General features: G+C 51.4%; 8 protein-coding genes across 8 annotated transcripts; 6 read left to right on the forward strand and 2 right to left on the reverse strand.

Moving 5' to 3' along the window:
- The first annotated feature begins 467 nt into the window (after positions 1-467).
- BDV17DRAFT_270228 (RTA1 domain-containing protein) lies at positions 468-2,099 on the forward strand. The gene is made up of 2 exons (XM_073758661.1): positions 468-1,310; positions 1,386-2,099. Exons 1-2 carry the CDS (start codon positions 812-814, stop codon positions 1,871-1,873), a joined length of 987 nt encoding a protein of 328 aa, XP_073613029.1. The 5' UTR covers positions 468-811; the 3' UTR covers positions 1,874-2,099.
- Positions 2,100-2,225: 126 nt separating this feature from the next.
- On the forward strand, positions 2,226-4,025 carry BDV17DRAFT_160021 (Zn(II)2Cys6 transcription factor). Its single transcript, XM_073754636.1, has 2 exons — positions 2,226-2,413; positions 2,471-4,025. The coding sequence occupies exons 1-2, from the start codon at positions 2,309-2,311 to the stop codon at positions 3,842-3,844; spliced, it is 1,479 nt and encodes a 492-aa protein (XP_073613030.1). The 5' UTR covers positions 2,226-2,308; the 3' UTR covers positions 3,845-4,025.
- BDV17DRAFT_160026 (D-mandelate dehydrogenase-like dehydrogenase) lies at positions 3,963-5,420 on the reverse strand. The gene is made up of 2 exons (XM_073754637.1): positions 5,178-5,420; positions 3,963-5,128 (listed from the first exon to the last, which is right to left on the reverse strand). Exons 1-2 carry the CDS (start codon positions 5,321-5,323, stop codon positions 4,207-4,209), a joined length of 1,068 nt encoding a protein of 355 aa, XP_073613031.1. The 5' UTR covers positions 5,324-5,420; the 3' UTR covers positions 3,963-4,206.
- Positions 5,421-6,230: 810 nt separating this feature from the next.
- BDV17DRAFT_293817 (RNA recognition motif domain-containing protein) lies at positions 6,231-7,244 on the forward strand (the record flags this gene model as incomplete). The annotated part of the gene is made up of 4 exons (XM_073762706.1): positions 6,231-6,279; positions 6,343-6,589; positions 6,642-6,986; positions 7,049-7,244. The coding sequence occupies 4 exons, from the start codon at positions 6,231-6,233 to the stop codon at positions 7,242-7,244; spliced, it is 837 nt and encodes a 278-aa protein (XP_073613032.1).
- Positions 7,245-7,916: 672 nt separating this feature from the next.
- BDV17DRAFT_160065 (major facilitator superfamily domain-containing protein) lies at positions 7,917-10,807 on the forward strand. Its single transcript, XM_073754640.1, has 4 exons — positions 7,917-8,467; positions 8,520-9,756; positions 9,895-10,688; positions 10,759-10,807. Exons 1-3 carry the CDS (start codon positions 8,204-8,206, stop codon positions 10,245-10,247), a joined length of 1,854 nt encoding a protein of 617 aa, XP_073613033.1. The 5' UTR covers positions 7,917-8,203; the 3' UTR covers positions 10,248-10,688; positions 10,759-10,807.
- BDV17DRAFT_160034 (alpha/beta hydrolase) lies at positions 10,262-12,437 on the forward strand. The gene is made up of 8 exons (XM_073754639.1): positions 10,262-10,688; positions 10,759-10,852; positions 10,912-10,969; positions 11,027-11,104; positions 11,151-11,331; positions 11,386-11,466; positions 11,522-11,594; positions 11,645-12,437. The coding sequence occupies exons 1-8, from the start codon at positions 10,388-10,390 to the stop codon at positions 11,802-11,804; spliced, it is 1,026 nt and encodes a 341-aa protein (XP_073613034.1). The 5' UTR covers positions 10,262-10,387; the 3' UTR covers positions 11,805-12,437.
- A 3-nt stretch (positions 12,438-12,440) lies between these two features.
- On the reverse strand, positions 12,441-13,760 carry BDV17DRAFT_160110 (uncharacterized protein). Its single transcript, XM_073754641.1, has 3 exons — positions 13,258-13,760; positions 12,899-13,203; positions 12,441-12,848 (listed from the first exon to the last, which is right to left on the reverse strand). Exons 1-3 carry the CDS (start codon positions 13,574-13,576, stop codon positions 12,642-12,644), a joined length of 831 nt encoding a protein of 276 aa, XP_073613035.1. The 5' UTR covers positions 13,577-13,760; the 3' UTR covers positions 12,441-12,641.
- A 271-nt stretch (positions 13,761-14,031) lies between these two features.
- BDV17DRAFT_270259 (uncharacterized protein) lies at positions 14,032-15,219 on the forward strand. The gene is made up of 2 exons (XM_073758662.1): positions 14,032-14,707; positions 14,773-15,219. The coding sequence occupies exons 1-2, from the start codon at positions 14,066-14,068 to the stop codon at positions 15,124-15,126; spliced, it is 996 nt and encodes a 331-aa protein (XP_073613036.1). The 5' UTR covers positions 14,032-14,065; the 3' UTR covers positions 15,127-15,219.
- The last annotated feature ends 59 nt before the right edge of the window (positions 15,220-15,278 follow it).

Raw genomic sequence — 15,278 nt, forward strand, 5'->3', positions numbered from 1 at the left:
ATTAGTAAGCTAGTTATCTTAGATAGGCGGCCTACCGGCGTGTACATAGCTCACCCGAGCTACCCGCAGAGCTCATATGAGACTCACACCCCAAAAACGTGATGCCAAGGCTATTATTAAGCAACGACGACTCTGTCACATGACAGGTGACGTGAACATTAGCTAGCTGGATACGGTCGCGCCTCACGCTTCCGAAGAATAATCATCATCTCTTCCCTGAAGGCACCCTTTTACAGGCCAGACAGTCATGTCAGGCGATTTGAGAGCTAAGCCAAATCGGGGATAGGGCTATACTGGCTGCTATGATACAACAAAGCAGACGCTTTGATGGAGCATATCAGACGATTTGACAGATTTGACCGCGAACATAGCTAGTGATTTGACGGCTACGGATATATATGGACGCTCATTGCCTGTACATAGTTTTGTTCTTTGTGTCTTATTTCCAGAACGACCAACATATCCAGATTGTCAAACCCAAAACTATATTGCATTTCCAACCGAACTTCTTGTCTTCTCTCCTTGATCTCAGAATACCTTAAGACCTTCGGAACCTTGAGAAGGACTCCTCTGGCCTTATCCGACATGGCTGTCAGATTCATATGCCTGCAGCTGACCCCCGGCGTAGCCATAGGCCCAAGCGTAGTGAAGTATTCCCATTCTTTTCTTCAGACCCACCGTGAGATATACGAACACGAGCAAGAGCTCCCATTGGCCGATACTATTTGCGTTCGTATAGATCTTCATCGCACGGTTATACGAGATTCTATAACAGTTGGCCTGGCCGCAGACTGACGGTTGGGTCAAGTGCATGCAACACACAGCCATCATGGCAGACTCCTCCAGCCCCAGTCCCGAGATCTTTGTGCTCTACCGCTACACGCCATCTGTAGTTGCAGCAGCCATCGTGGGCGCGGTGTTTGTTGGCTTGGGCCTCTACCACAGCTACCTTCTCTACCGCTACCGAACTTGGTTCTTCGTACCGTTTGTCATCGGCCTCCTTCGTATGTGTCTCTATCTACTCTCACTTGTATCAGTTGGAAGGCTCATGACGGACACCCCCTCAGTCGAAGCTGGTGGTTACTTTGCTAGGATCTTCTCGCACTACGACACTCTCGCCCTCGGCCCCTACATTGTTCAGACAATGCTCATCCTCGTTGCGCCGCCGCTTTTCGCGGCGTCTATCTATATGACTCTGGGAAGGTTGATAGTCAAACTCCGTGCGGAGAGTCTGTCTCTTATACCGGTCAAGTATCTTACAAAGGTCTTTGTTGTGGGAGATGTCATTTCTTTTCTGCTACAATGCGGAGGTACGCAGGCCGTCCGACGTCTCTAATGCGACGACATTCACCGAGGTCAAACTAACTCACTGTTCCCTTTCCCAGGCGGAGGGTACATGGCGGCGGGCACACTCGAAGCAATGGACAATGGCGAAACAATCGTCATCGTCGGTCTCGCCGTGCAGCTCCTCTTCTTCGGCTTCTTCGTCATTGTCAGCGCGATCTTCCACTACCGCGTGAAAACAGCCCCCGGACAGAACCTTCAGGACACCCCGCAGGTTCGGCAGTGGGAAGCGATGATGTATTGTTTATACGGGGCATGCATTCTCATCTTCGTCCGGTCCGTATTTCGCGTCATTGAGTTCGTGCAGGGGAATTCGGGGTACCTCATGAGCACGGAGTGGTTGCTCTATGTGTTTGACGCGGTGTTGATGGCACTGCAGGCGGCTCTGCTGCTGGTTGCATACCCGGGGAAGGTACTGGGAACAACGAATGCGTATGAAGGTGGTCTGCCGCTGGGATCAAGAGGGTCTGAAAGCCCGTCGTGGGAGGCTGTGCCGCCAAGGGGTGGAAAGCGCCTGTGTCGTTCTTAGAGCCAGCGTTCCTTTTATTCCTTTGTGTGTGTCTTTCTATTTGTATTCCACTTGCCATTGTGTCTCTAGAAAGCCGGTAGAGGCATAGCTTTCCCTGTGCCACTATAAGCTTGTCACATTAGGACTTGCTACCTCGACCAAATCTTGTCTTGACTATAGAACACCCAGCATATATCTCGAGCCTTGATCCACACAGCAAACACATATGTATGAAGCAGGACGAAAAATAATAAAAGGAAATTCCTCCAGCAAGTTCCTCCAGGGCCGTAGAGTGGCTGGGCCCCGTTCTTGGCACCCGCGCAAGGTCGAAGGTCCACGTATCCTGTCGTCCGACTTTCTTCCTCTGGGGGAACTGCTACCCATGGCGTCTGCAAATAATCTGCGAGTTTTTTTGATCTGACCTAATGCACGCTTTAACCGCTGTACGGTCTGGAAATGGCGTCCGCTGACACGTCAACAATTGCGACGCGCAAACGGATGCGCGCCAGCCACACCAAGTCGCGCCATGGCTGCTTTGCATGTAAGAACCGCAAGGTCAAGGTGAGTCGGTGGTCATTTGCGCTTTGTTTAAATGTGGCCTGACATACTTCCTTGCAGTGCGACGAGGTGAAGCCCGTCTGTGGTTCTTGTTCTGCGCGGGGCATGTCCTGTGATTTTCCTGTTGACCCCCCCGGCCCCGGACCGCCACGGGGAAGAGCTAGTGCTGCGAGGGGAACAGGAAAAGAGACCAGAGAGCCCCGGGGCCCTTCACAGCGCATAGTGGGAGAGAGATCAGCTATGAGTTCAGCGCCTGCCTCCCCTCACCCCTTACAGTTCGCGCTACGCGAGCCTTCTGTCTACCCGACGGGAAGTGATACCGGATCCCTCAATATGATTGACCTGCAGCTTCTGTCGCATTTTATGGCGCATACAAGTAAGAATATGTCGCTGAATCCGCCGAAACAGCGCGCTTGGGAGACTGTTATCCCCGCGCTCGCTGCGCGGGTTGAATATGTCATGCACCTGCAGCTCGCACTCGCTGGGCTAGATTATTTCTATACAGAGCATGTATCACCGGCTGGTATGGCCGATTCCCATCTACAGGCGGTAATCAGGCACCACCAACGGGGCTTAGAGGGGTTTAGGAATGAATTGGGGTCGCTATCGAACGAAAACGCCCATCATGTTTTTGCCGGGGCATTGCTCCTGGTCGCGTTTGCGTTTGCCTCGCTTCGCATCAGGAACCTGGATGAGCTGGATTGTGGCAATGGGCAACGGCAGCTGATAGTGGCCAGGCCGCGGCTTGATTGGATCTACTTGATTCGTGGGCTGACGAGCGTTCTCAGACATCACTGGCAAGAATTGAGACTGGGCTCGCTTAGGGTGATGACGCAGTTCAAGTATGCAACAGACGACTGGCAGAGTTACCCGCAAGAGATGTTTCATGCCAATGCCTTTCCTGATCAAAGGAGTTTAGGCACTGGGCGGATTTCTAGATTCTGTCGCGGGGCTTGTGATGCTATTGTGAGAATCCGGGCATACCATGCGTCCATCTCTGCGCCAGATCTGGCAGACCGGGGAACACCAGCGCGATACGGAAGCCAAGGGCAAGCCTTGTGCGAACAAAGAGACGCAATCGATATCTTGGAGCAGATGTACATGCGGATCCTTTTTGTTGCTCGGCATGAGAGAGACGACGCGCAGTCTGGATTAGCGATGCAGGCTGACATGGAGGAGGCAGCGGTCATGGGCTGGCCCGAGACGTTGTCAAAGGGATTCCTCGAGACGCTCGACGACAATGATCCTATCGCGAACTTCTCCTGGGTAGTTCTAGCATACTTGTATGGTGTTTTCTGTCTTCTCGACGGGTATTGGTTTCTAAGAGGCGCGTTCGGCGAGGAAATTATGAAGATCAATAATCTAATTCATGTTTCAGGGATTGTGGATTTGGATACCTTGATGCAGTGGCCTGTATCGTTGGTTGCTGTGTGAAGCATTTTGTTTGATGGAGGCCATCACTCTGGGCTGCGTTAAGCTCTTTCCAGAAAAGTAGCAGTTGCATCGCCACATTCGCGGAGAGCTACATGCAAGAGCTTCAACACAGGCAAGGCAACCTCGTTGCTCTATTAACTCCAGACCGGCTCGTGTACCCATTGTATTTTTTTAGCCCAGTGGGGGATTCCAACGAGCATGATAGAATTGTTGCTACACACAAAGTATATAATCGCGTCAAACCCGTCCCAGTTCAATCCTTGTTTATTCAGTCGCCACTAACTGGTATATTTTGTGTCCACAACCTCAACAGAGACCTGTTATTTGCTACCATGTCTGTTTCTTCCGCCAACAAGAAGAACCTATGCCTGCGATTTGAGATATTCCAATACCTGCTTCGCGTTCACAGGCGTGGACGGTTGGCCAATAAACTCGCCCTGCGATCCTACGGTCGCAAGGATGTTCTTCATGGCGTTAAGCTCAAAGTTGATGCGAGTGTTCAAAGCGCCGCCTGCGATATGGGTTGTCAGAGTGACATTCTGCATGGCCGCCAGTCGTGGAGACACCTGGGGTTCGTGGTAATGAACGTCCAGACCAGCTGCGGACAACGAGCCCCTTTCCAGTGCCTGGACCAGAGCTTGTTCCTCAACCACCTCTCCGCGAGCAGTGTTGACCAATCTTGCACCGGGTTTCATGAGCTTCAAAGTCTCGCTGTTGATTAGGTGTTTTGTATGCTGATTCAGTGGTGTATGTAGAGAGACACAGTCGGAGACCCTGAGCAGACTCTCTAGTGTGTCGTGATACGTGACTCCGAGACTTTGTTCTACTTCAGGGCTTTGGCGGACCACATCAAAGTAATGCACAAGCATCCCAAGCGCCTGTGCCTTCACAGCAACCTTCTTGCTGATGTTGCCGAGTCCCACGAGGCCAAGGACGTGGCCGCGCGGATTGTGTGAGATGGTCGCGATGAGCTTGTGAGTTGCGGTGAAGATCTCAGGGTCGGCCGTCCTTGCTGCCAGTTGAGCTTGTGTAAAGTTCCTGAAGACTGAAAGAATCATGTACAGGGTTGTATCAGATACTGCCTCATCCGACGCCCCGGCGCCATTGGCATACCAGATTCCACGGCGTCCAAGAGCCTCGACATCCGCCCAGTTGAACCCCGCTCCGGCAGACGCAAAGATGCGAACGGAGGCTGGCAACAATCCGATGAGCTCATCGTCCCACTGACCCATCTCACCCCCGGACTGAAAGTGCGGCCGAAAGATGGCGACGAAGTCACGGTACCTGCGACTAATCAGCTGGGGACATGAGCAAAACGAGCAACGCCTCAGACCGCTTGTTCTTGAGGGCCGTTATGAATGATTGACGGTCCAAAGCGTCGTTCTGGACGACATCAAAGCGAGCAAGGAAGTCATTGTCATAGAAGTCCCGATTGTATTTGATGGGTTCGCCTAGGTGAAGAACAACAGGTTTGGTCATGGTGGTAGCTCTGATGAACCCAGGTTATGGAGAGAGGTTGAGGATAACATGATGCCGCAATGCGCGTGTATTGAGATATTTAAGTCGGATTGCCTCCGGTTGGAGATGTCGGACTGTGCAGTCTTGACAGTGAAGAGGCGGAGACCTCGCCGATCGCACAACTGCACGAGCTGACTAAGCACTGCATAAGGTCTATGCTCGCAGACACTCACCGCTGTCGTTTCTCTTTTTACTCCAACTTCTGCAGTATAAGGAGCCAAGGAGAAGGAATGATGATGATATTCGGATCCACGATCTGGGAGATATTGTTACAGCGGCCTATCAGTCGACAAACTCGCAAGCTAGCGTGTGTCATATGTGTCGGAGCATACTGCCGTCCGGTACCGCCTTCCCCTAGGAGTTCGACCTCGCTTAGTCATATATTGGTAAGCTAGATATCTTAGATAGGCGGCCTACCGGCCACCCAATGAGACAGACATCCATTACTTCCCACAATATGTGACAGCGGTGACGGTCTCATTTTTGGGATCACTCAGCCAAGCTCATAGTACAGCGCCTCGTTCGGTTTCTGCATACACTATTGAGACGAAGGAAACACCATTGATGGAGGATACGGGATACGACACTTCCTATTCAGGATTTAATGAGGCCTTCGGCCACCTATTTAAATCGTGATACAGACTGTAGTTAGAAGATCATCACCTTCAATTCATTCATTCGATGACCCCTAGGTCACCTGACCCAGATTCGACACTATTAGTCACCTCCGCAGCTCATATGACCTTGTCATGTGAGATGCAGATCCGTCCTGACTGATCCATACGACAGTTCGCGGCTTCCTGCAGCTTATTTCTCAATAATCATATATAGACCTGCTTGCTCACATCGTGACTTGACAAGCAGCATCATGGCTGAGGCCTCTCGCTCGTCGCACAGCCAGTCCTGGCGACCGCGGGGTATGTCACCATTTTGATGAAGTCATGTGGCGCATTACCGGTACTGACAGGCTCTTTGAACAGACCAGCGATGGTCCGGACGTGCCTTCGAGTCACCCAATTGGCGTACACCCGCCTCGCAATCCCCTGCCCAGCTTCAAGAACCGCGCCAGTCGACCGAACCAGACAACCGACCCGCCAGAGAAACCTCGGCACCGCAGGGTACTTCGATAGCACTCGAGGAGGGGCGGCGGATATATGTCGGGAACATGCCATACATTGCAAAGGAGCAGGATGTGATAGGCTTCTTCGAAAGAGGCGGCTATACGATGTGCGCACACTGGCGGATTATCAGTTGGCGGGATATACTAATTGTTGTTTAGTACGAAACTCGACATCTCGATAGACCCCTTTACCGGCCGCAACCCATCCTATTGTTTCGTCGAGTTCGAGACAAAAGAAGAGGCGGACCGAGCGATGAATGAGCTCACCGGTCTCGATTTCATGCGTCGCCCTCTGAAAATCAAGCCTTGCACGCCCAAACAACGCGACAATAAGCGAGACAGCTCGGGGTTCGTGTTCGACCGCTGGGAAAGAAATGATGCTGCCCAACACTTCAAGGGGTACACAAAGCGCCGCTGTCGGCTGAAGGTGTTGGGACTACCCAAGCCGACCAGTCAGTACTTCATGAACCAGAAACTAGCGGAGTTTTTCCAGGGCTTTGCAGTGTAGGTTATGCCAATGGCGATAGCTCTAATCACTGCTGACTTTGGCCTTTCTACATTTATAGTGAAGCTATAAGCAAGACGATATGTCCTCATTACCAGGGGAAACGTGCACCAGAATTCCCTCACTACGCATATGTCGATTTTGCCAGTGCATCAGATGCTGCGGCCGCCGTACAGGCGCTGGATGGGACAATTGGCCCTTGGGATACCAAACTGACATTCGAATATGCTGATCGCGATTGGAAGAACAAAGGGTGATAGAGGAAGGAGGAACAATTCGCCGTCAATTATCCCAACGCGAGAGCCTGAGCGTGAGCACAATCCTGGGTCCACTAGCCCAGCGCAGGTGTCATCCTTTATAGCTTTCACACCAACTTTCTCCTTCGGCCCAACAATGCACGAGATCTTCTCCGTCTCCGAGTTTCCTGAGTCGAGTTCCGCTTAGGCCAGCTACGACTTCTCAGGTCGCAAACTGGGACTCATGAGGCGCGGCATACAAGTCACCAACGATGTGATGATGCTCGTGTGATATTGCTTGAAGTGGCCGTACATTTCGCTTAGCACTGGGTCCGCCCGATTGATACCGATGCGCAATCCGACCTTGTCGGCAAAGTCAAACGTCACTTCAAGACCATCTGGCATGGGACTTGGGATACCATTCGGATGATGATGAGCCGCTGGATCTTTTCACCGCCGCAAGCTGACTTCAAAAGTGTGAGCACCGCCTGAGACTCCTTGGTAGCAGCAATATAGATTTTCGCAGCCTTCTCTACCGACATGCCATATTCGAGCGGACATCTCACGAATGGCGACTCTTTACGGGATCACGTCGGAAATGGCGCAGCTAAAAGTCATGCCGACCAGTTCAATCACTCAGTAGTCAGATAGATAGAACCGTAATAGTTCAGCGATGCCAACTTAATCTTATCAACGCGCCCAATGGCCGGGCAGCGCGATGGGCGGGGCCCTTACCAGGGCACTAAACGAGGATTGATAACCGACGTTAGGGCTTCATTGGCTGTCCCCATCGGATATCCACGGCTATTTGGTCTTAGCTGTGCCCTGCTCCATCACAGTCCGCCATTCACGGCCCAGACAACATCATTCCTGCGGATAAGCGTGCCGATCCCACTCGCTCCATTCACCAATTCTCCTCAATTCTGCTCCTTCTCTTTCGTCTTCTATAACCAGTGCGATGAGTGCAGCTGCAAGCACCCATGGCCCCTGCCTCCCCTGTTACCCAAGAAGGCGAGAAAGCACCTGAAGAAGGCCCTCTCGATGCTGTTGCCACCAATACCACAGACCCAGCCCCGTACTCGATCTTCACCAAAGCCCAGAAACGGTACATAGTCTTCGCGGCATCATGGGCGGGCTTCTTCTCCCCGGTCTCCTCGCAGATCTACTTCCCGGCGTTGAACAGCATTGCCGACGACCTGGGTGTCACCACTACCTTGATCAATTTGACACTGACTAGTTACATGGTAGGATCTTTATAGACAATCAATATACCCTTGCGCTGACAGTGTAGTGTAGATCTTCCAAGGCCTCGCGCCCATGTTCGTCGGCGACTTTGCCGACAAGGCTGGCCGACGACCTGCATACCTAGTCTGCTTCGTGATCTACCTTGCGGCCAATATTGGTCTTGCCCTGCAGGATAGTTTCGCTGCACTGTTTGTTCTACGATGTCTGCAGAGCGCTGGAAGTAGCGCGACCATCGCGTTGTCTGCAGGCGTTGTGTCTGACATTGCCGTCGCCGCCGAGAGAGGATCGTACATGGGCTTTGTGACTGCAGGATCCCTATTGGGACCGGCCATGGGACCTGTCATCGGCGGTCTTCTGTCGCAGTACCTGGGCTGGCGATCTGTTTTCTGGTTTCTGACAATCTTCGCCGGCGCCTTCATGGTTCCCTTTGTGCTATTTTTCCCAGAGACCGCGAGAGCAATCGTGGGAAATGGATCCATTCCACCACAGAAGTGGAATATGTCCTTGATCAGTTGGTTCAAAGCTCGAACGACGACGCCGCCAGAGGAGCTTGACCGGCCTAGACTTCGCTTCCCCAATCCCACCAGGACCATTGCCATCGTATTTCAGAAGGACATCGGCATCATTCTCTTTGCTAACGCCATTCTGTTCGCCGGTTTCTACGATGTGAGCGCCTCGATTACCACCATCTACAGCGACCTTTATGGCCTCGACGATCTGCAGATTGGCCTATGTTATCTTCCTTTTGGACTGGGCGCTACCGTGGCATCAATTGCGACAGGGAAGATGTTAGACTTCAATTACCGCCGACTCGCGAAGCGCTTGAATGTACCCTTGCACGAGACGCGCGCTAGAAATCTAACTCACTTCCCCATCGAAAAGGCGCGCCTGCAGGTTGCGCTCCCCCTACTGACCCTCGGTACCTTCACAATCATCGCATTCGGCTGGTGTTTACACTTTGGAGTTCACGTTGCGGCACCAACGACAATTCTGTTCTTCATGGGGTTATGTCTCACGGGGTCGTTCAACACCGTTGGGACCATGCTGGTGGATTTCTATCCCATGAATGCGGCAGCTGCGACGGCGTCGAATAACTTTGTTCGGTGCCTTCTGGGAGCCGGTGCCACTGCTCTTATCGATCCGATGCTCAAGGCAATGGGTCGTGGATGGTGCTTCACCTTCATCGCGCTTGTTATGCTCTTGACTACTCCCCTACTGTGGGTGGTCATCCGCCAAGGACCGCGGTGGAGGAAGGAGAGGCAGGCAAAGATTGACAGCGTTACGAATAGTAGGTAGAGATAGTTTCTCCGTTTCTTCCTACAATATAACGACCTTTTTTTTGGCTATCATCTATTTCTGAAATTTCCTTTTGTCGTGTGTTGGCACTCCTTTGGTGTGTAGCATAATGCCGCTAACTGAACCCCAGCAATCTATCGACACATTGAGACAACTGCTGATATTTGTTATGGACTGCTACAAATATCGTCCTCACTGGGCAGATTGCAGAGGTCTGCTCGCGCGCAAATGTATGTTTCGAAGAGATCCAGGCGACCAGGCATCGCGTTCCGTGCTCCTTGCAGATACGCAATACGAGATCTTCCGTTGCCCCAGGCTCCACACGGATGCGATCTTAACTCTCTTGGCTGGGGCCATTGCAGTAAAATCATGTATTCAATTGGCTGGAATCACAGATTGGCACGAAGGAATAGAAGCCGAGAAGGACCCAAGCGCATGTATACGATCAAATACGCGTCGCACCTTCAACAGAGTACGAGATGAATGCGCTCTCGTTCCGGCGTGATGCCACTTCACGTTGTTAGATCATGCCTAACATCATTCAGAGTCTCAGGTATAAAGCCTTGTCAGTGCTCAATGTCTTCTGTAATGGTTCGCACGTATAAGCTACGCCACTCGACAGCATGGGTGCAACTGACGAAACACCCTTCCGCTACGCGCACTATGCCACCCCCGACCCGGAGTTCGACAAGTACAAAGACCTCGAAACCCCATTTGCAGGCAAACAATTATCAATCCCGGCAATGCGCGAGACGATGTCGCAGATGCCAATACATTTTCCGTATGAGAAACATGAGGTCACTGGTGTTGCTATAAGTCATCAGGAGATCAGGGCTCGCGACGGAGCGGAGCTGGAATTGAGGATTTACAGGGACGAGAGTACTGGCCCAGATGCAGTGCTATTCCTTGTTACGCATGGTGGAGGTAAGTCCCCCTTCTTCATTAACTTTACAGCCCACTAGTACTGGGCGGATTGCTGACTGCTGGGGTACAGGTTGGGCTCTGGGAGACCATAATACGGAGGAAGCGATGAATCGCCTGGTCGCAAAGAGAACAAACTCAGTTGTCGTGAGCGTCAACTACCGCTTGTGAGTCATGCTTGTTTTGTCTAGTCTGTTGTGGAAGCTGTGGCCAATAGACCTGATAGAGCACCTGAGTTTCCATTCCCGTACGCTGTCAATGACTCCCAGGATGCTTTGCAATGGGTTAGTGTGGATAAAATTCACTCTCCTGCATTGCATGCTGAATTGACGACTTTGCAGTGTAGGGAAAACGCCAAGTCACTAGGAATTGACCCTAACAGAATCATCGTTGGGGGAAGCAGTTCAGGAGGAAACATTGTGAGGATCATCACTGACGTCGAAACTCCCACGCTTACCTTTACAGGCAGCCGCTATAGCCCTCAAGGACAGGGATGAGGGAATTGGCGCGGTGATAGGACAGGTGTTGAATATCCCCGATACCTGCCATCCGGCCCATTTTCCCAGAGACAAGTACGAGTACCACAGCCCGGAGCAGAATAAGGATGCGCCAATTATCACGACGGAGGCAGCCCATTGGTTTTGGGGTAGGCTCGCCTGAAGATGAAAATAGTGAAGAGCGTGGCTGATCGTGGCACCAGATCTATATTGCCCAACGACTGGGGCACACCCCTATGCGAGCCCACTGCTTGCAGAATCCCACAAGGGACTGGCACCGGCATGTAAGTGCCCTACGCCAATTGGACAAGAAAAGAACGGGTTGCTAAGATTCCGAAGTGATACAAGTAGCAGGACGTGATCAAGGACGCGACGAAGCTCTCGCCTACAGCGAGGCTCTGAAGCAAGCAGGGTAGGCACGCCTACCTTTCCTTCTGCTAGCTTGACTCACCGGTTGCCTAGGATTCCTGTCAAGACGAAAATATATCCCGGCCTTCCTCATGCGTTTTACCTCTTTCCGGACCTTGAAGCCACGATGACCTACTTCAATACAATCGTAGACTGGGTTAATTTTCTTGATAAGGATATGGCGAAGATTACGAAATTTGACAAGCGCCATTGATACCGCCACAAGGGCGATGAAGATCTGGGCTCTACAGAGAGCCCCAGAACAGAGACAGAGAGTAGTCCTCAAAGCAAATGGACAATTCGAATTGTTTCAACAATAGGTAGCACGGTCCACCTTGCCAACATTCAATTCGAATAGAAGACCCAAGGATACCAACAAGAACAGATTCATAGAACCATTAACTATTGTCACTTCCCCTTGATTGCCCTAATCTCACTAATGTCAATACCGTGGGCATGAAGACCAGGACTGCTCCAATGTGCGCTTAATGCTATGATCTGCGTGGCCCGCCCGGGGTTCGTTTGGCTAAGCCATGGATTTTTTGTTCATGTCTAGACCGACTGAAAGCATCCGCAAACTCCCTACAGCACTCTCGGCATGTTAGTGAGTACTTGGCGGTAGTCCTTTTCCCGCTGCTATTGAGTACAGTTTAATGCACTGAAACGAAACAGGCATTCGGAAAAGGGGGGATAAAATCACTTCCATGCGTTGATGGCCCAAAATGCTTGTGGCTTGGATACAGGACATGTAATGAATTCTGCACCGTTGCACTTTACAATCCCTAGTAATCCGCTTTACTGTCACTGGAACTTGTCTTTAGACTCAACCGCTTGAAAAAAAAAAAAAAAAAAAAAAAAAAAAAAAAAAAAAAAAAAAAAAGGATAAAGACTTCCCTAGAATGAGCGAACCGGTGCCCAGAGATGAAATGAGAACGGGTCACGCCATGTCTGCACTGAGGATGGAGCGTCGAAAGATTATCTATGAGAGAGCGCAATATATGTACAACAGCTAGGGGAGGATAGTTGACACTTATATAGTCAAACCAAGCCACTACATCAATTCCACACTCGTAACGCGTGGATCCCACGGGTCCGTAATTGAGAGCCCTACATCCTTGTTTATTTTGGCTATGAGATTAAATAGCAGACGTTCGATGAAGCCGTCGAGGCCAAGCGTGTGAAGACCTCCTTTGAGTGTGACCATTTGGACAGCGCCGTTAATGTGGCGCTCCATGGTTGTGGCATCTCGGGTCCACAGCTGGGCAAGGTTAGTGCTGACTATAGCAAGAAACTTGAGACACCACTCACCTCATCGTAAGCCATCATTATTGCTTTGATGATAGTGGCATCGCTGAAATTAGGCGTCTCGGCTGAGATTGCTTCACGCAGCGACTGTGCAATTCCGGCTTTGTATTGGAATGCCATCCGCGAGTAAGGCCGATGTTGCTGTCTTGGTTCATAACATTCAATCAAGTGGCGAGAAGCTGAAAGAAAAAGAAGTTCTACCATGCCCTGGTGGGCAAGGGCGAATGGAATCCAGGCCAGCATCATGCGTCGATAGAAGGCAGGGTCGAATGCATTGCAGCGCATCAAGGGTACGATGACGGTCACATCTGAGGTAGCACAGTCAGATGCAAGCAACTGAAATTTGGAAAATATTGACGTACAGTGGTCAAATAGCACTTCTTCAGTCGGCTTCAGCTTTCTGACGCAGCTCATGAATGGGTCTCTTCGGTGGTAGGTGAGCAGACGGTTGGGTCCGGATACGAGCGGACATGATGACTCGGCATTGTGCGTACATCCCGGCTCCTTGTGATGTCCATTACGGGCTTTCTGAGCCTGGTACTCTATCGTTCGCTGGCGCCTTGCTCTTGCGTGTGCTGAGCGCGCGGCGTGGGCCCGGGCGATCCGCTGAGAGGACGGCGGACTGGTGTTGGTTGCTGATTGCGCGGAATTAACAACAAACTGGAAGCCATGGGACGCCATGGCAGAGAGCGTTATGCTGCAACATCGTTCAGAAGGTTGAGAAGTCAAGGAAGGATGTTGTCGGACTGGGAGTCAGAGCAGCGCCACCAAAGCCCCCTGACAAAACTGACAACGCTGAAGAACCGACAAATCAAACCGCACGCCGTTTTAGCGCTTATTTTCGCCAAGAGGTGTGCCTTCCTAGTCCGGGATGGTTCGATCTGAGTGTGGATCCGATTCATATCCACAAAGGCCGATGGGACAAGCTGATGAGATCAAAGAACAACCGATCGTCCAGAGGCTGAAAATGCTCAAGAAACTAGAAGCAAGCTTTGGCTGAGCCAAGCACAGCAACTGCCCCATCCAGCAAAGTTTCTTTATCCTTCTGCCACATATTACAAATCGCCGGAGTTAGGAAAGCTGTTTCATGAATGCAAACGTATATAAGCGGGTCTATGGCGTTCATGTCGACAATAAGCTGCTCACAACATATTATCGACCTATCTCATCATGACCGGGACAGTGGTTATCACTGGCGCTAACGGGTCTCTCGGCCTCGGCTTCGTCGAGTCCTTTCTAGTCCAATATCCTCAATATACCCTAATCGCTTCCGTGCGGAATCCGTCACCCGACAAGGACCCCAACACAGCGAAGCTTACTCAACTGCTCTCAAAGCACCCAAAAGCTGACGTGCAAATCGAAGAACTTGACCTTGGCAGTCTGTCCGCTGTCCGCTCTTTTGCTGATAACCTCGCGGCACGGATATCCTCCAAAGGTGTACCACCCATATCAGCCATCATCTGCAATGCCTTCACGTGGTCGCTTGAGTCAGGGCAGAAGTTTACTTCTGATGGCCTTGAAGCTACCTTCCAAGTTAGCCACCTGTCTCACTACCTACTTGTGTTGAAGCTACTCGGCAGTATGGACACCAAGGCAGGACGTATCGTCATGCTTGGATCAACTGCGCACTATCCGGAGAGACCCAACCCTCTGTCCTCGCTTGTTCCTTTCATTCCGGAAGATTTCGAGGAGTTCATCAAGCCAAACCCAGACCCAATGGACCTTGTTCATGACCGTGGGTTCCAGAGGTACGGAATGGCCAAACTTGCAAACGTTCTTTTTGCGGAAGACCTGAACGACAGACTGCAAAAGGTTAATGGTTATTACATCCTCTATACACTCTGGGACATTGAAACCACTAATCTCCGATCATGTAGGACCCCAACCTGTCCAAAATAACAGTAACTGCAATGGACCCAGGCGGCCTCGTGAACTCACGAGCTCAATCAGAACAGAAAAGGTCCGCTCAGCGTCTTTTCGCCGTAGTGGGGTTCTTCATGCCCGTCTTGAAGCATTTCACCACGGCATTACGAACCAACCAAGACTCGGGCCGTGATCTCGCCGCAGTCAGTCTGGACCCGGCCTTTGCTGGGAAGCGTGGTTACCTCGTCGGCCAGAAAAGCGATGCCCCGGCACAAGTGAGTCACGACACGGAAGTCCAGAAGAGGCTATGGGATGCGTGTTGGACATGGTCTGGCCTTAGGCCTGAGGAGACGGTTCTTGCCCCTTGAGGGTCTCATTGTATGCTATAGGCCCTATCATTAACGTCGGATCAGTATGTCTTCGTCGTGCAATTGGCTACTTTGGAGGGAGCAAGATAGTTGGTACCCTCGTCGATAATGACCAAATAGCGATTACATTCTACGTTATTCTCCCGTGGAAG

The sequence above is a fragment of the Aspergillus undulatus genome (assembly GCF_047715775.1).
Source record: "Aspergillus undulatus strain CBS 261.88 unplaced genomic scaffold BDV17scaffold_45, whole genome shotgun sequence".
In the NCBI taxonomy this organism is placed as follows: domain Eukaryota; kingdom Fungi; phylum Ascomycota; class Eurotiomycetes; order Eurotiales; family Aspergillaceae; genus Aspergillus; species Aspergillus undulatus.